The following is a 20,529-nucleotide window of genomic DNA, read 5'->3' on the forward strand; positions in this document are numbered from 1 at the left end:
CCACATTGAATCCCGGAAGCAGCGCGTTGACGCTCTCGGTTATCCATGCTTCCAAATGGTGCACAGGGTCTGTCAATAGAAAAGAGAAATCTGGGAAACTGACGAATATGATTTGATCAAGTCGGTCTCCTGACTTAAATCCATTAATCTCTTGTGGGATGACCTCGACAGGGGCGTCAGAAAAATGAGGTCATCTAGTGTTGAAGAACTACGGAATAATTTACTCACGTATTGGACTGCAATTTCTGCAAAAATACTACAAAATATGTGTCAAGAGTTTGTGCAGCGCTTCTAAAGGTTTTTGTTGTTGTTGTGGTCTTCAGTCCTGAGACTGGTTTGATGCAGCCCTCTACGCTACTCTATCCTGTGCAAGCTTCTTCATCTCCCAGTACCTACTGCAGCCTGCATCCTTCTGAATCTGCTTAGTATATTCATCTCCTGGTCTCCCTCTTCGATTTTTACCCTCCACGCTACACTCCAATACTAAATTCGTGATTCCTCGATGTCTCAGAACACGTCCTACCAACCTATCTCTTCTTCTAGTCAAGTTGTGCCACAAGTTCCTCTTCTCCCCAATTCTATTCAATACCTCCTCATTAGTTACGTGATCTACCCATCTAATCTTCAGCACTCTTCTGTAGCACCACATTTCGAAATATTCTATTCTCTTCCTGTCTAAACTATTTATCGTCCATGTTTCACTTCCATACATGGCTACACTCCATACAAATACTTTCAAAAATGACTTCCTGACATTTAAATCTATACTCGATGTTAACAAATTTCCCTTCTTCAGAAACGCTTTCCTTGCCATTGTCAGTCTACATTTTATATCCTCTCTTATTCGACCATCATCAGTTACTTTGCTCCGCAAATAGCTAAACTTATCTACCGCTGCATGTGTCTCATTGCCAAATCTAATTCCCTCAGCATCACCCGACTTAATTCGACTACATTCCATTATCCTCGTTTTGCTTTTGTTGATGTTTATCTTACATCCTCCTTTCAAAACACTGTCCATTCCGTTCAACTGCTCTTCCAAGTCCTTTGCTGTCTCTGACAGAATTACAATGTCATCGGGGAACCTCAAAGTTTTTATTTCTTCTCCATGGATTTTAGTACCTACTCCGAACTTTTATTTTGTTTCCCTTACTGCTTGCTCAACATACAGATTGAATAACATTGGGGATAGGCTACAACCCTGTCTTACTCCCTTCCCAACCACTGCTTCCCTTTCATACCCCACGACTCTTATAACTGCCACCTGGTTTCTGTACAAATTGTAAATAGCCTTTTGCTCCCTGTATTTTACCCCTGCCACCTTTAGAATTTGAAAGAGAGTATTCCAGCCAACATTGTCAATAGCTTTCTCAAAGTCTACAAATGCTAGAAATGTAAGTTTGCCTTTCCTTAATTTATTTTCTAAGATAAGTCGTAGGGTCAGTATTGCTTCACGTATTCCAACATTTCTGCGGAATCCAAACTGATCTTCGCCGAGGTCGGCTTCTACCAATTTTTTCATTCGTCTATAAAGAATTCGCGTTAGTATTTTGCAGCTGTGACTTATTAAACTGATAGTTCGGTAATTTTCACATCTGTCATCACCTGTTTTTTGGGATTGAATTATCATATTCTTCTTGAAGTCTGAGGGTATTTCGCCTGTTTCATACATCTTGCTCACCAGATGGAAGAGTTTTGTCAGGACTGTCTCACCCAAGGCCGTCAGTAGTTCCAATGGAATGTTGTCTACTCCCGGGGCCTTGTTTCGACTCAGGTCTTTAAGTGCTCTGTCAAACTCTTCACGCAGTATCGTATCTCCCATTTCATCTTCATGTATATCCTCTTCCATTTCCATAATATTGTTGTCAAGTACATCGCCCTTGTATAGACCCTCTATGTACTCCTACCAACTTTCTGCTTTCCCTTCTTTCTTAGAACTGGGTTTTCATCAAAGCTCTTGATATTCATGCAAGTGGTTCTCCTTTCTCCAAAGGTCTCTTTAATTTTCCTGTAGGCAGTATCTATCTTACCCTTAGTGAGATAAGCCTCTACATCCTTACATTTGTCCTCTAGCCATCCCTGCTTAGCCATTTTGCACTTTCTGTCGATCTAATTTTTGAGACGTTTGTATTCCTTTTTGCGTGCTTCATTTACTGCATTTATATATTTTCTCCTTTCATCAATTAAATTCAATATTTCTTCTGTTACCCAAGGGTTTCTACTAGCCCTCGTCTTTTTACCTATTTGATCCTCTGATGCCTTCACTATTTCATACCAGCTACCCATTCTTCTTCTACTGTATTTCTTTCTCCCAGTCCTGTCAATTGTTCCCTTATGCTCTCCCTGAAACCCTGTACAACCTCTGGTTCTTTCAGTTTATCCACGTCCCATCTCCTTAAATCCCCACCTTTTTGCAGTTTCTTCAGTTTTAATCTACAGTTCATAACCAATAGATTGTGGTCTGAGTCAACATCTGCCCCTGGAAATGTCTTACAATTTAAAACCTGGTACCTAAATCTCTGTCTTACCATTATATAATATATCTGATCCCTTTTAGTATCTCCGGGATTGTTCCATATATACAACCTTCTTTTATGATTATTGAACCAAGTGTTAGCTATGATTAAGTTATGCTCTGTGCAAAATTCTATCAGACGGCTTCCTCTTTCATTTCTTACCCCCAATCCATATTCACCTGCCATGTTTCCTTCTCTCGCTTTTCCTACACTCGAATTCCAGTCACCCATGACTATTAAATTTTCGTCTCCCATCACTATCTGAATATTTCTTTTATCTCATCATACATGTCATCAGTTTCTTCATCATCTGCAGAGCTAGTTGGCATATAAACTTGTACTACTGTAGTAGGTGTGGGCTTCGTGTCTATCTTGGCCACAATAATGCGTTCACTATGCTGTTTGCAGTAGCTTACCCGCACTCCTATTTTATTATTCATTATTAAACCTACTCCTGCATTACCCCTATTTGATTTTGTACTTATAACCCTGTATTCGCCTGACCAAAAGTCTTGTTCCTCCTGCCACCGAACTTCACTAATTCCCACTACATCTAACTTCAACCTATCCATCTGACATCCCACCCTCCGATCCGTAGAACGCCAGTTTTCTTTCTCCTGATGTTTTACCCAAGAGGACGCCATCATCATTTAACCATACAGTAAAGCTGCATGCCGTCGGGAAAAATTACTGCCGTAGTTTCCCCTTGCTTTCAGCCGTTCGCAGTACCAGCACAGCAAGGCCGTTTTGGTTAGTGTTAGAAGGCCAGATCAGTCAATCATCCAGACTGTTGCCCCTGCAACTACTGAAAAGGCTGCTGCCCCCTTAAGGAACCACACGTTCACACGTTTGTCTGGCCTCTCAACAGATACCCCTCCGTTATGGTTGCACCTACGGTAGGGCTATCTGTATTGCTGAGGCACGCAAGCCTCCCCACCAAAGGCAAGGTCCATGGTTCTTAAGGGGGGAGGGGGCTTCTAAAGGTAAGAGGTTAAAATCTAAATCACACTGTACTGTGGTTAATGACCTAAAAAGAAACAAACATATTTTACAAAAAAAACTGATTTTATAGGTCTATTTAGTTTATACAAGTAAATAAAGTGTGTAGTTTTCCTCGTGGGCGATCGAAAACTGTTGATCGTTGTTGTTGTTGTTGTTGTTGTTGTGGTTTTCAGTCCTGAGACTGGTTTGATGTAGCTCTACATGCTACCCTATTCTGTGCAGTGTTCTTCATCTACCAGTACTTACTGCAACATACATCCTTCTGAATCTGCGTAGTGTATTCATCTCTTGGTCTCCCTCTACGATTTTTACCCTCCATACTGCACTTCAATGATAAATTTGTGATCCCTTGATGCCTCAGAACATGTCCTACTAACCCGTCCCTTCTTTTTGTCAAGTTGTGCCACAAACTCCTCTTCTCCCCAATTCTATTCAATAGTTCATCATTAGTTATGTGATCTACCCATCTAATCTTCAGCATTCTTCTGTAGCACTACATTTGTCCAGTGTAAGTGAAAGAAAAAAAAAACTTATTTTATTGTTCTATTTAGTTTACACACTGTGTTTGTACACTAAAATAAGTGTATAATTTTCCTTAAGGGTTGATCGAAAACTGTTGATCGGTAGTGTAAATACCGCGTTGTCAATATGTATAATTCTCCAACGTTTCGGCCATTGCTACAAATAGACTTCCGACCATGCGGTCACATACACTCAAAAATTTTATTGACAGTTACGACGACCACGGAAGCCTACGTTTATATGTAGTATCTATACTTGATGGCAATTTAATACTGGTTGCACGTCTTCTTCATGGCGATGCAATTTTAATGGCACCGTCTACATACAATTGCAATAGAGCGAACCACTCGTACTGCCGAGTTTTCGAACGCACTGTGCGTTCCCTATATGTTGACATTTTAATCAGAACACGTAGCATTACCTGGCAGTTTTTGCGCTTTCTTTGATGTGCGATTTGCAAACAATGCTACTGCCACTATCGTGGAATCTCCTTCTGTCGCAGATTACTCGTCCGTCGTGGCTCATCATTGTGCAGCGGTAGGAGGGAATTTCGCGCACATCACCGGATTAATGGCCCGGGCGGCACTAATTCCGCCAAGTGCAGGCGGCGCCAGAACGAGAAACATTTAAGTGCGGCGGAGACAGAACCGACTGGGGGAGCAGAGCGTCTGTTTTAATCCTCCGGTGGCGGGAGGCGCGTTAATTGCTGGCGACGTTGAAAAGCGCGCCAGGGCGAGGCGGGCCGGCTGGCAAGTGGCGCGCCAGGAGAACTCTCGACGCCCCAGATGACGGCCCGCCTCCTCGACGCCGCCAGCTCGCCTTCGCCCGTCCCTCTGCTGCCGCGCAGCTGTTGCCAGCCGACGACACTCGGTGACGTAGTGCTCTGGCAATTAAGGCCCACTATCTGTTTCGCAAAGCTGCCTTCGTTACGCCACCTTGTTTCAGTCTGACCGCAGAGCACTCTCAAAGGGTAGCGGCTAAGTTCTCAGAGGCTGTAGCAGAGTAACCGCTATCCTTAACGCAAACGTGTGGAACTGATTAGAAGAAGGCTGTATTGTTAGTCAAATGTTTGAGCGGAGCGAAAAGAAGACTCCCTGTAGCACACGCAATGCATTTTTTTTCGCATTGCTTAGCCAAACGAATAATAGGAAATGGACAAATAGGGTACAAACTAGATACTTTGAGGAAAACTTTTGCAAAAGATAATAATTTCTTTAAAGTAATAAGGGCAATTAAGACAAACTTAACTATTCACTTGAAGAAAACTTACAAAATGACTGTCTGGGCGAATTTTTGCTGGCCGCGGTGGCCGAGCGGTTCTAGGCGCTTCAGTCCGGAACCGCGCGACTGCTACGGTCGCAGGTTCGAAACCTGCCTCGGGCATGGATGTGTGTGATTTCCTTAGGTTAGGTAGGTTTAAGTAGTTCTAAGTTTCAGGGGACTGATGACCTCAGAGGTTAAGCCCCATAGTACTCAGAGGCATTTGAACCGAATTGTCGTAGCCAGACGAAGAGTAGGAAATAGACAAATTGACCGGCGTGAGGTTTATTTTTGGAAAAAAAACAACTTCAAAGTAACCAGGGTAAGTAAGAAAAACGTTATTTGTGATTTGAGGGAAAACGGAAGTACTTCACAAATCTGCATTAGTGCGATATTTGCCTTATAAAATGGCTTCCTTTCAATCACATACTATATTCAGGACATTTAGAGAACAGCAGACGATAGGAAGGTGTCAAGAAGATCACGTTTTCTAAATAAAACTTAAAAATAAAAGCAAAATAGAAAAAAAATTGGTGAAACGTTTTGTGAAATGACTTGTCTAAAGATAAGGAATAAAATATATTAGGGCCATTGAATGAAGCTCGAAATCTTGAACAACAAATAAAGTGTGTCAAATGTTTCTCTAACATGTTTCATTTCTTAGTTTTACATAAATTATTTCATAAAACATTTGACGGATTTTTCAATTTTTTGTATTTGGCTTCTGATAATTAACATTAACGAAGAAGCATTTTCCTTTATTTTAAAACTAACTACATTGAACAACACTTTAATTGAAGACCTAAATATAACGAGACAACATTTTCGTAAATGACTTCAGCCGAACCGTAACAAAAAAGTATATTTCATTCCATCAGATCTAACATCCTAGACAATCGTCAACTGGACATATATTTCTAAGGTAATAGTTTGGTCGATAACAAATACCCCCGGAATTTTGGAGTTACATTTGACAGAACACTGCCATTTAAATAGCATGTAACAAAGACTACAACTTTTACAGCTTCGACTTTTCCGTAATCTGCCCTTGGCCTCGTCTGCTTAGCAGCACAACATTGCAGCCCTGTCTGGAGAAGCAGTAGCCACACAGAATCGGCAAATATGCAACTAATTCAAATAATTCGGATTGTTATTGGTACAATGACTTTCACTCTACGAAGGCTTTCTCGGCGTAATAATTGATAATATTCTTCTCGGGTGTGCAGCCGGATCATAACGTCTTCTTGACACAATATTTCCGCGGTCCAACTGGCCGCCATCTTCAGGTGAGAGTGCTGGTACACGATCTCGCCGGAACTGACTTCTCAGCGCAAGCGGCGGCCCCTATACAGGCCGCAGAAGGCCCACAACGCGTGCGCGAGAAGGTGCCGTAACTGCCCTCTAGCGCCAGTAAACATACCGCGCCGCCAATGGCGGAAACAAGTGAAATCGAGACACCGCTATCAAAAATTAAAAATTTTATTCCGACGATCGAAACACAGATCGTTGTTTTTTAATGTCCGATAACACCGGGTTCCAAGTCTTACTTAAAAGATAACCCTTGTCTCTATTAATAAGATTATCAAATAAACGAATCTCTATGGATTCTTTTAAAACACAGTCCCACGAAAATATTGTGTCAAGAAGATGTTATGATCCGGCTGCACACCCCAGAAGAATATTATCAAGTTCACTCCAGTAATATGGTTACCTGCCCTCAGCTATATTCCACCACGTGAACTATTAAGGAAGAATATCCTTTTGACGGAACATAACAACCACCAGCTGAGAATTCATGAGCATATACCTGCTACCCGAATTAGCAGACTCCACTCCAGACAGCGCCCACTGAGAACATAGTGGATCATAACATTAACCTCCGCAAACCTTGGGCATAAGAATGGTATAATTACACTCCCCCACAGCTCCATAGCTTTCTACAACTCAACAACAAACCGTGGGAACTTTATCTGCCATGTAGAAAATGGGGAGTACACTCAACAGGATCCAGACTAACCGTGGGTGACACTGTGACATTTTATACATTTGGGGGAAGACTACCACTGTGGAGTGACCTATTATACGGATGGGGAAAGTTACCACTACAGAGTGAACCTGCAACTTTTCAAGACATACTGTCAGGCATATTGTTGAAGAGTGACCTCAAAATTCATACACTGGAAACCACATCGTCTCCCTGTACGTTACAGCAAATGTGATCAATTATGTGAATAATATGTTTGTAAATTTGTGCATTAGGTAAATATTTTATTTGGATTTCTGAAGTGATGTGTGTCGTCTCCCTCGCCCTCGCCTACGACGCCGGCAATCCGCAACGCATCTCTACTTAACGGGTTGGCGTCAGCTCAACCCGTGCGTTCAGGCTGATTTCGCGGTATCCGGCTCAGCCTCCAGAGAACCTCCCGGAAACCAACCAGAGGCCACAGAAGATAGCAACAGGAGTCGCTGCAGACATGCACCTCTTGCTGCAACCGCCGCAACTTCGTTAGCCAACAGGAAAATTGTAACCTTCCGCCGCGCGCGTATTTCGGCCCGCACAGAGCAGTTCTGTCTTCGCCAGCCAGCAACTGATGGCCCGTCAGAATTTAGATAGGACGTCGCCTTCGCCACCCGGACGGCTACGCTCCAGCGACCTGTGCTCCGAGCCCTGGTGTTCTATGCCGTGGGCAGGTCACGCTGCACGTGAGTTAGAACTTTGAATATGTGCTTTGTTTTGAAGATAGATTTTTCTTTGGCCAAGAAAGTACTTCCGTTAAAGAACAGTAGTTGCAGACGAGTTTTTCCTTCGCATTACTAAGAAGAATTAGTGGAGAACATTTCTTTTATTTCGTTGTACTGCATCAGAAACAGCAGACTTTGTGTTCGAAGTTTACTTGTTGAAATAACCATAATTTAATTACATCTACTTGTAATCTTGTGGAAGTATTCCGAGCGAGGAATGCTTCAACGTGTAAATGCTATATGGTAAAAACTGAACAATATTTCATTGTGAAGTGTAGTAGCACATTTTTAATTATCACCACTAAAAATAAAGTCATGTGATAACAATTTTCTGTTTATTTGCAGATCCCTATCTGCAGACCTGGTACACATTGAATCTCACCACAGCAAACTATCACAGGAGCCAAAACGAAATGGCACAGCTAAGCCGTGCCAGTACATCTCTGGGTGTCGACGTAGGAAAGCTTTGCCGTGGGTGCTCAGGTAGGGGCTATTACTAGCGGTCGAGATGGAAGTGCAGCAACGTTGGCTGCTGGGTGCTCTCTGTGTGGAGTCGGCCTGCAGTCGAGCCAGAGAACACATGGTCCGCTGGAGCGCCTTTGCTAACGGCCAGCTCGCTTGTTGGAGCTGTGGCCGGGCCCATGACTGACGAGGGCAGCCCTGAGTCGTGTCCGCCGAATGCAGACTGTTTGTTTGTCTACAACTTCTCACTGGCGTATACACGTACAGCGTCAGTATGCAGGTACTTTGGTAGGTGTTTTGCCGCGTAAGCGAGAACTGAATAACCGTTTTTTTTTACTACTATCGGTCTCTCCCATATCTTCCACCCCCCCCCCCCCCCCGCTTCCCTCGGTACCAACGATATCCAACGGCACAACAATGAAAATCTCCTATTATTCTTTTAATCATTAAACTAAGATGGTGACACATCATCATTTCTGGGGCAGTCCTCGATTTTCATCCTTTGTCCTCCATCAGTTTAAAACTGTCCTCAGTTGCTTATTTTTTGTCCTCCATTTCTGAAATTTAGCAAAATAACTTGAATGAGAATAATGCTTAAATGGTTGAAATGGCTCTGAGCACTATGGGACTTGACTTCTGGGGTCATCAGTCCCCTAGAACTCAGAACTACTTAAATCAAGCTAGCCCAAGGACATCACATACATACATGCCCGAGGCAGGATTCGAACCTGCGACCGTAGCGGTCTGGCATTTCCAGACTGTAGCGCCTAGAACCACTCGGCCACCATGGCCGGCGAGAATAATGCGCTGAACATTTTAAACAAGAACTCAAATGAATATACCAGTGCAACCAAATTTGGCGACAATCTCTTATTTTATTGAATAGCAAGAAAATGGATTAATAATGATGTGGGACTATTTCCCGGTGCTAATAAATTTTTCCTTAGATTTAGGAATTACGCTATAGGTGATGCGAGACATGCCTAAGCATTAAATTAGGTCGTCTGCATAATTGTGGTGTTATTTGTTTTCTGGTTTAATTGAAATATTTTCAGAATAAGGAATAAATCTTATCTTTTCCAGCATCTACTTTCTTGCGACTAAATAAATAAATGACACTTTGTTTACGTTTTCTATTGAGAGTTCAACAACTTTTATTAGCCGCCAAGACGTTGCAGTGGTCTGAGCGATTGGCTTCTGATCATTCGTTGGAGATGGGCCGGGTTTCGAATCCCAGATAGGCATGGATGTTGAGTTTGTATGAAGGCAATTGTTATTTCCCTTCACTGGAATCAGTGACCCTAAAGTAGGGACGGGAGATTATTTATAGCCCACTGAGTTGCTGAACGGAGGTCATTAAACACCAAGAAAAAGAAAAAGGAATCTTTTGATAAGCACATTTTTTTCATTAGACTGTTTCTTCAAGCAAAAGTACTGGACTTGGAATATTCCTTCTTCTGTACAGTTAATTTCCATTTCACCTTTTTTTTGTCGAATATCGGACACTTAGAGAAGGACTTACAGACAGACATCAACTCATTTTTATCTACGGTTATGATGAATTGCACTAATCTCTTACCCCTTTTAAATATGTTGAAAGAGAATTACAAAACCAAGCTTGTGAATACGTGATCGATTATCCACTGGACATAACAAGAGAACTAAAAACAGTAACAGAACCACTCAATACAAGTGACACTTGATAAATGATCTGCAGAGACAAAAATAGGTACTGAGGGAGGTATGGTATCAAGTCGCAACATGATCGCAATCCAACACACGGACCCCGCTCCAGCGCTGGACAGAGATGAATCAAAGTCGTGTTTGTTTCCGTTTCGTACTCAGTAGCGGCTGCTTTAGTTTTGAGGTAGGTAGATACAATGTATTTACTTTTGTAAAAGTAAGTAAAGAATTATTAAGTAATTGTTCAGTATGCTTTTGAAAACAATTCGGCGTTCTAATTTTTCCTCTTTTTAATTTTCCCTCCTCATTTGCTCAATTTTTTCGCTATTTCATTTGAAATTAATTTTTTCCGTCCTTTTCCGATCCTAAAGTTTTGATGTTGTTGCATCCAGCCGTATGTTATTCGCTTCCTGCATCGACATAATTTACATCCCTATCGTCTGTCACTACATCAGGCACTCGACGACCGAGATTTCGGACGTCGAACAGAATTTTGTCGGTTTTCCTGTGAGTAATTGAGAAACGACGCTACGTTTTTGTGACGTGTGCTCTTTACCGATGAAGCAACGTTTACTATCTACGCTAATCTAGATTTGCACTACTGGACAGTCGAAAATCCACACTAGCATCGACAGGTGCAACAACTGCCGTGGAGCGTAAACGTATGGTGCGGAATCGTAGGAAATCACATTGTGGGGCCTTACTTCATCTCTCGTACGCACACTTTCTGACTGTTCTCGATATGCGGTAGTGTATGTGGCTGCAACACGACGGTTGTTCAGCTAACTGGTCCCGTGTTGCGACGCAAACACCAAATGAGAACTGTTCTGGACGTTGGATACGACGAAATTTTGTTATTAAATGCCCTACGAGCCCCCCCCCCCCCCCCCCCGATTTGACTCCTCTTTATTACTTACTTTGTGGAGTACTCAAAATACAGTCTGTGACAAAGCATCAACTAATTCCAGAAATTGTGTGTCGTCGAATCGGCAGTGCACGCTCTACCATATTATCCACTGTAATTACATCTGTTCATCGTGCTTTCGAACGGCGATTGCAAAAGTGCCTTTAGTCCATGGTCAACAGTTTCAACACAGGCTCAAATAAAGGATAAAGTTATTTGTTTGGGAGACAAAATTTATGTCATGTGATTTGGGCGGTTACCAGTTAGTAAAGCGTTTATTTCGTTTACGTACGTAGGAAACTGCGTTGCAGTGTCAATTAAGTAGTTGGCAACGCTGTCATTACTTGCTTATGTTCATCATGACATGATGTTACTTTAAGAAGAATATTTATTTTGCAGCGTATAGTTGGTGACCAAAGTATTTTTAGTAAAATGTTTAGTTCAGCGAATGCATCCCATATGACATAATTAAGATCGCTGTAGATAGCGACAGTTGTCCGACAGTATTTTACCTGTAAGAAGCACACATCCACCTACAGGAAAAGACAGGTCAAATCTTCTTATAACATTTACATACTTAATACAGTAGTTGCCTTTTGTAACGTTTGTTTTTGAAGAATGAACAGTTGATTTCTCTGTTTCAGCTCACGTAAATATGTGAGGATACACAAAAGTGAAATAGTTTTCCTAAGACCTTCTAGCCTATGTCGTATTTCCATACACTCGTATAACATTCGTAGGTGAACCTGCATCTAGGTCGTAAGTTGGTTCAATGGAAAATAAAGCTTTATTTTCTTAGCGCAGACAGATCTTACGGTATACATACAAGTACGCAAACTCGTCCGAGACGCCTGCTTGGCAGTGTTTGCACCACAAATGCCGTTTCCAGCCTCCGTGCTCTCACATTCCAGCACATCCTCCGATTTTTATACGACATGTTTCAACGTCGACATTAACAAACGCTATATCAGTGTAAATGTCTTCTCAAGAACTACCGAATGCGGTTATAAAGAGTATATAGTTCCATTTAAAAAAAACGTATTGCAACGGTATCTCCGTTGATACCAGCTCTAAAATATGAATCAAATAAATGAATACGCGCCCTCTCCACGCTCTAACATTTGCCGAAAACCGCCTTGCGATATGTGTAACTGTTCACGAAATAAATGGGAAAAGTTTTTAGCAAGAATCTCAGAAAGTCTTTGATCGATTTTTTCAAATTTTTACACGATAATCGAATCTAATATTTATAAAGTCACGCTGATATCTCTGTTGCATTACATCATGTGTGTGTGTGTGTGTGTGTGTGTGTGTGTGTGAACACGTTGTAGTACAACTTTGTTACCAACAATCTTGTTTTTGACCAGCTTACTTCCGATTTTTATACGATGCACTAATAAACATTCATACCTACGCAGGCTACAAATTGTTTAAATATATATTGTATATAAATATAAATGTAATATACAAGGAGGAGAGGCCGTGAGCGAAGATATAGAATAGTTCTTTAGCGGTTTACTTCAAATTTTTACACGATATTCTAATAAAATTTTGATGACCACAGACTTTTTAAAAATATATATATAAAAGACGTAATAGACAAAAATCGATAGGAAAAATTCTGAAAAGTTCTTGATCGATTTACTCCAAAGAATAATAATAATAAGATATAATAGACAAACACTGATAACAAAAATCTCGAAAAGTTATTAATCGATTTACTTCATATAGTACTAATAACAATCACGTGAATACTAACTATATATTAAGAAAAGAGGTGTTGGACAGAGAATGAAGAGGAAATGAACATAGAGAGGGCGAAGGAGCATATGAACGGAGAGAGAGTAGGAAGAGATGGAGAGAGAGAGAGAGAGAGAGAGAGAGAGGGAGAGAGAGAGAGAGAGAGAGAGAGAGGGAGGAGGAGAACGATAGACTGAAGGAGGGGTAGGAATTGGACAAAGGGGTGGGGAGAAAGAGATGGAAAGACAGAGGGGGGAAGGAGGCGATGCCGTACAAACAGGTGTGGCACAATGTATCCCAGGACGGCATTCGCCATCTGTACGATCGACTGAATGTCAGAGTCATCGCCTGCATTGTGCATTGCCGCCCTTGTAGACTACAACTTGTACTAATGTAGGCGTTTCAGCATGAGTAGATGTCTGATGCTTCAGAAGCGGTTGTGCTAGTAATCTGTAAATGTAATCATTTCATGTGACCCATATGCACTGATGCAGCAATAAATCTTGAGTGATTTGGAAACCTCGAAAAGGTTGTACCGACGTTTTTATCCGGCTTTGTGGGCTGTAAGAAGACGGGCCACGATGTTAATGTTATGAAGACTCGGCGTCAGCACGCACGGAGGGTACTCACGAGCACGCCGTTGGCGTCGTAGTGACCGTCGACGCGGGTGAGCGCCACCTTCTCCTCCCTGGGCGAGGCCACCCAGGCGGCCAGCCACGTCCACAGGCCCAGCACGCGGCACGCCGCCACCACGACCAGCGCCACCAGCGCCAGCACCACGAGCGCCGCCAGCGCCGACATGCCCTCACTGCAACACCACCACCACCCCACACGTTAGCAGCCCTGAGGCATAGCAGCTGTACAAGTCGCTTCATCACCACTACTCGACCACGATATTATTGCACTCGGCCTGCCGTGGCCGTCATCGGAAGCACGTGGTGCCGTTGGAGTAAACAAATACAGAAGTGGCTAAGGAAAACGCGTCGCATTCTGAATCATTTGAAGAAAGTTGTGCGTATATTATCAAGTGGTTCATCGCCTCCTCGTGAAATGTCACTATTAAAAATTCGAGATAGGCCGGCCGAAGGGCCTTCACTCCCAGGTTGTACCAACGAGTAATGTTACTATCATCGAAACTCTTTTCACATGTCTGGTGTTCATGCAGTCATTATATGTCTGTGGGAACATGACCGATATCTCCCTATAATTGAAAATGTTACTCATGATAATGTTCGCAAAACAGCATTATTATTTTTGGATGTTAACAAAAAAACGGTTGTTACTCTATGTTTGTTTTAATTAAATACGTTCACAATACACATGTGTTAATGAGATAATAGTCTTATCATCATTGAAACTTTTTCTCTTGTCTGGTGCACTTGCAGTCATTGCATGTGCCCTATACACTCCTGGAAATTGAAATAAGAACACCGTGAATTCATTGTCCCAGGAAGGGGAAACTTTATTGACACATTCCTGGGGTCAGATACATCACATGATCACACTGACAGAACCACAGGCACATAGACACAGGCAACAGAGCATGCACAATGTCGGCACTAGTACAGTGTATATACACCTTTCACAGCAATGCAGGCTGCTATTCTCCCATGGAGACGATTGTAGAGATGCTGGATGTAGTCCTGTGGAACGGCTTGCCATGCCATTTCCACCTGGCGCTTCAGTTGGACCAGCGTTCGTGCTGGACGTGCAGACCGCGTGAGACGACGCTTCATCCAGTCCCAAACATGCTCAATAGGGGACAGATCCGGAGATCTTGCTGGCCAGGGTAGTTGACTTACACCTTCTAGAGCACGTTGGGTGGCACGGGATACATGCGGACGTGTATTGTCCTGTTGGAACAGCAAGTTCCCTTGCCGGTCTAGGAATGGTAGAAGGATGGGTTCGATGAGGGTTTGGATGTACCGTGCACTATTCAGTATCCCCTCGACGATCACCAGAGGTGTACGGCCAGTGTAGGAGATCGCTCCCCACAACATGATGCCGGGTGTTGGCCCTGTGTGCCTCTGTCGTATGCAGTCCTGATTGTGGCGCTCACCTGCACGGCGCCAAACATGCATACGACCATCATTGGCACCAAGGCAGAAGCGACTCTCATCGCTGAAGACGACACGTCTCCATTCGTCCCTCAATTCACGCCTGTCGCGACACCACTGGAGGCGGGCTGCACGATGTTGGGGTGTGAGCGGAAGACGGCCTAACGGTGTGCGGGACCGTAGCCCAGCTTCATGGAGACGGTTGCGAATGGTCCTCGCCGATACCCCAAGAGCAACAGTGTCCCTAATTTGCTGGGAAGTGGCGGTGCGGTCCCCTACGGCACTGCGTAGGATCCTACGGTCTTGGCGTGCATCCGTGCGTCGCTTCAGTCCGGTCCCAGATCGACGGGCACGTGCACCTTCCGCCGACCACTGGCGACAACATCGATGTACTGTGGAGACCTCACGCCCCACGTGTTGAGCAATTCGGCGGTACGTCCACCCGGCCTCCCGCATGCCCACTATACGCCCTCGCTCAAAGTCCGTCAACTGCACATTCGGTTCACGTCCACGCTGTCGCGGCATGCTACCAGTGTTAAAGACTGCGATGGAGCTCCGTATGCTACGGCAAACTGGCTGACACTGACGGCGGCGGTGCACAAATGCTGCGCAGCTAGCGCCATTCGACGGCCAACACCGCGGTTCCTGGTGTGTCCGCTGTGCCGTGCGTGTGATCATTGCTTGTACGGCCCTCTCGCAGTGTCCGGAGCAAGTATGGTGGGTCTGACACACCGGTGTCAATGTGTTCTTTTTTCCATTTCCAGGAGTGTATATACCATCAATAATTTTGATACACAGACACTCAGTATAATTCCTGGACCGATTCCCATTCCAGATTCTTCTCTCCGAGTGAGGCACTATTTTCTTGGACATATATTTATGAAATGTATATGAGGTCGAGTAATGGTTGAAAAATGGTTACAACAACCACAGATTGTGTCAGTGGGTTGTGTTATTAAGCGACGTTCTGTATAGCAAATTGATTTTTAGTGTTAGTGACCACTATATGCCGTTCACTATTTTCAGTGATGTTAAATGTTGTTCTTAATGACATGGAGTAATGCTGTATGTATTAGGGTGGTAAATACAGCTGAAGACATGGGACAAAAGACTCATTCTGAACCATACAAATAAATTAAAGGCTATATGGTCAGTCGTAATATCTGAACGTGGTGTCATTATCGGCAGCCCAAAGATTTTAAAAATTAAGGTAGGCGACAAATCCACTATAAATCTTTCGAAAATGTCAGAATATTCCATGAGTTTTTTTAAATGTATCAAAATCAGGTGTTGATATAAGTAGCTACCAAGATAATGATAAACCTTTCGGTTTCAACTAGGGTAACGGGCAATTTCTAATTAAATTAGAATGAACTAAAGGTAGAGACGTAGAAAAAATTGAATTCTCCCTTAAAAAAAGAAACGCTAAATGGTGGGATGATATACCAACTAGAATGATTAAAACAGTTCCTAGTACAATATCAGGACACCTTTGTGAAATAATAAACCAGTCGTTTGAAGAAGGATGATTTCCAGATGCTCTGAAGCGCGCAGCAGTAAAGCCATTATTCGAAGAAGGATCAACGGAAGCTGTAGGAAACTACCGACCATTTAATCTTCCCCCAATATGTTCGAAAGAGTTCGAAAAACTTATTGCAGTTCAGATCCAAAATTTCATAGCAAAATCTAATATCCTCAAATTAAATCAGCTTGGTTTCCAGAGAGGGAACAGGACAATATGTGTCATCAACAAATTTGTTGAGAAAATTTCATTATATCAGGACAAATCCCAAAAAGGAAAAGGAATTTTCCGTGACAATACGGAGGCTTCTTAACTCTTTAAACCACTCTTTACTGTTACATAAATTACAAAGATCCAGAATAAAAAGTAGTACTTTGAAATGGTCCAAGCCATTTTCAACAGGTGGAAAGAAAAGGGTAGTTGTAACGCTCAGGGAGTTATTCCTCTGAATGGAAAATTATTTCACAGTGACTCCCAATACTGTTCTTGTCTTACGTAAATGATTTACCTCTAAATAAAACATACCACTCAGTTTTGGTTGCACAGGGCACTTCTGTACTAATTGAAAGTGACTCACAGAACAAATTCCCCACAGAGTCACTGATACCCTAAATAGTTTAGAACATTGTTTTGATATAAATGGATTAAAATTAAACATGAATAAAACCTAAGTTACACAGTTTAAAACCAAATAATCAAAATCAAGTGACTTCCAAATTACCCATAAAAATCAAGAACTTAGGAAGGCAGAATCTGTTAATTTCCTGAGGATTTTGCTAGAAAAGAATTTATCCTGGTCTTCTCATGTAATTTATATGGCAAACAAGCTAAGCAGTCTTGTATTCACAGTGGAATTGCTGATCTATGCAAATCTCATGGACACTAGCAAAGTTGTTTACGACAGCTTTTTGAATATTTTGTAAAATATGCAATAATGTTTTGAGGAAATGAAAGTAGTGTAGGTACAACATTATTACTTCAAAAAACATTTATTAGGGAATTGTGTAATATTAAGCTCACAGTGTAATGCTGACCTCTACTCAGGGATCTAAAAATTTAACTATTCCATATATTTAAATTTTAGAAAACCTAGACTCCTCATTACATGGCCATGAAAATTAATTATAAACTATAAATTAAAAACTTTCACAGTATGGAACTACTCGTAGGTTTACTAAAGATAAAAACTGCGCTCCATCCTAGTACAAAAATGTTATTATTCAAAAATAAAATTTTTAAATAATGTAGATTTATTGTATAGTAATAAAACAAATCTGCAATGATCTTTATAAACTAAGACTGATTTTTGTAACACCTTGTATATGTCTCTGTTAGATTATGTATGTTACACAGTTTAAAACCAAATAATCAAAATCAAATGACTTCAAATTACCCATAAAAATGAAGAACTTAGGGAGACAGAATCTGTTATATTCCTGAGGATTTTTCTAGAAAATTCTTGGTTCTGAATATTGTGTGTTGTTGAATCATGTTCAGTGTTGTTGTTAAGGGTAGTTCTTGAGTGTTTTAAGTATTATTGTGTATTTTTTGGGAGTTGTGATCGAAATCGTTGTTGAACATTATGGCGTCTGATATTGTTGAGTGTTGTCTAGTACTATACATTGTTGTTAGGGGTTTTGAGTTTTGTTGAGAGTATTGTTGAGGAATTTCGTGCATTGTGAATTTTACTATTATGTATTTATGCGATAGTGACGAATAATGAGTTTTTCTAGGGTTCCATAACTCAATTGTTAAAAATGGGCCCTTATACGTTGCTATCGTTCGTCGTCTGTATGTCCGATTGTTAAAAACACTTTTTTTAGGATTGGGCTGTCGTATGAAGTTGCAATTTATATCTCATACTAAGGGATACAGTACTTTGGCGGTGTCAAAAATTTAAGCTTAATTTCAATGCAATCAAAAATCCTACCATTTATGTCGCATATTTTGGTACTTGCAAACTCACTCATCAAAACCTATAGTGTACTTTCCGCTGACCTAGAATCATGACATTTGGGAAACAAGATTCCACAATACAAGTCAAGATAAAATCAGACAGTTGTAAATACGTAATTAGGTCGTACAAAAAAATATTTCTTTTGTTTTTTTATCCGACGTCCAGCCTAAAATTAGACGTTCTCGAAAGTCTTGGAATTCCTGAGATGGACACCTTTCCATTATGAATGTCGATAACAGGCAAAAATCATTGACATTCTCAATACTTGGGACGTATGAATTTTCTGTTTATATTCTTAAGTTTGTACCGAACAATCGATGTGTTAGCCTTACTCGCCCTTGGCCAATCCTTTAATGATTCTGAAGTTTATTTACCTTTTTTGACTACTATAGTGTGCAACTGAGTGCTGTTCTTTATTGTTGTTGATTATTTTGCTTACTTTTATGTTGTTTATTTTTGGTCAGTGTTATTCAGTAATGTTTAATGTTCCTATAATGTGTTGCTTTTGAGTGTGCTTGTTAAATGGCGCTGAGAGGCACCGAGTGCTGTAGGATGTGTTTTCAGTGGTTTTCTTATTGAATGTTTGGTTTACCGTTGAAGTTGTATATTTTGAGGGTTTTTGTTGAGCATTGTCGTTGATGACATTGCAGCTCTTCTAAAGTTGGCCAAGTTGACTGTTGGCGATGTGACTGTGAACTGTTTGACACACGAAGGAACAATAACAGCTAGAACAAGAACAGACGCGCCTCATGTACCGACGGACAGGAACCGTCGAGCAATGTGGCTGACGGTTGCCAATAATCGCATGAAATCAGCAGACAGAATCATTCGCGAGGTCCGAAGTCCTACCAGCAGTCCACCCAGCATGGTGACTATAAGTATGAAGCTAAGAAAAATGCACTAAAGAAAATGCTAAATGTGGAAGGTTATGAACACACTTTATAGCATTATTTAATGCGTACAGTACAGGGACAGTTCGGAGACGATGACAGTATCAGCACGCCAATGCACCTTTGGCATAAACCAGCGTTTGTGGCGCAACGGTTTGTGGACAGTAACATTCCTGATATGGTCTGCCATGCCCAGAGTTCCGAACTGAATCCGATGAAACACTCTTGGAATGAATTAGAACGTAGACTTCGCTTCAGATCCTAGCATCCAAAGTCACTACCTTCACTGATTTCGGCTCTTGAGTAAAATGGATTGCTGTTCAGATACTTCACTGATTTCGGCTCTTGAGTAAAACGGGGTGCCATTCAGAACTTTCACTGGTTTCGACTCTTGAGTAAAATGGGGTGCCGTTCAGAAACTTCACTGATTTCGGATCTTGAGTAAAATGGGTGCCATTCAGAAACTTAAATGATTTCGGCTCTTGAGTAAAATGGGGTGTCTTTCAGAAACTTCACTGATTTCGGCTCCTGAGTAAGATGTGGGTGCCATTCAGAAACTTCACTGATTTCGACTCTTCAGTAAAATGAACCGTCATTCAGAAACTTCACTCAAAGCGTCCTCAGCAGAGTTGAAGCCCTTTTACGGGCGAAGGGTGGACACTTTCCAAATTAATTTACGCTAATAGGTGTCGGATGTTTGACAAACTAGTGCCACAAACTGAGTCACAACAAAAAGCTAATTACAGTCACTTGCTTAGCTTACTACAGGTCTGTCTTCTCCTTCCTTCTCACACTATGCTTCTCTCTCTTCCTCTCTTGCCCCTCCGACAAACACACTAAGTACCCTAAACCACCGTTCCAATGATAAAACAGCATTCTTCTTCTTTCAGCCTCACTCAAGTTGTGTGGCCTCTCTCTCTCTCTCTCTCTCTCTCTCTCTCTCTCTCTCACACACACACACACACACACACACACACACACACACATGTTATATATATTTGAAGGGTGGTTTATAGTAGTTATTGTATTTGTGGCAGGGGCGAGAGAGGAATCGAAGAGAGAAAGATGCATAGTGTGAGAAGGAGGGAGAGGACCGAGCTGTAATATGATATATGTAATAAAAATTGCGTAAAAAAATTTAATTATACTAAAAATAAATAAAAATTCTTAAAAATTCTATACATAATTCGCCACTATCGATAACATAATTAAATTGTTTAGCTTTCCCACTCGTTAACTGTTAATGCAAAATCTTTTCATACTTAAGTTTTA

General features: G+C 41.7%; 1 protein-coding gene across 1 annotated transcript in view; it reads right to left on the reverse strand.

Moving 5' to 3' along the window:
- Positions 1 to 20,529, reverse strand: part of LOC126355445 (synaptotagmin-12-like) — a 310,563-nt gene that overhangs the window by 111,137 nt on the left and 178,897 nt on the right. The window contains exon 2 of the mRNA XM_050005754.1: positions 13,462 to 13,639. Within this exon, the coding sequence (XP_049861711.1) occupies positions 13,462 to 13,632 (171 nt within the window). The 5' untranslated portion in view covers positions 13,633 to 13,639. The remainder of the gene's footprint in view (positions 1 to 13,461; positions 13,640 to 20,529) is intronic.

This window comes from Schistocerca gregaria, chromosome 3 (assembly GCF_023897955.1).
Source record: "Schistocerca gregaria isolate iqSchGreg1 chromosome 3, iqSchGreg1.2, whole genome shotgun sequence".
NCBI classification, from domain to species: domain Eukaryota; kingdom Metazoa; phylum Arthropoda; class Insecta; order Orthoptera; family Acrididae; genus Schistocerca; species Schistocerca gregaria.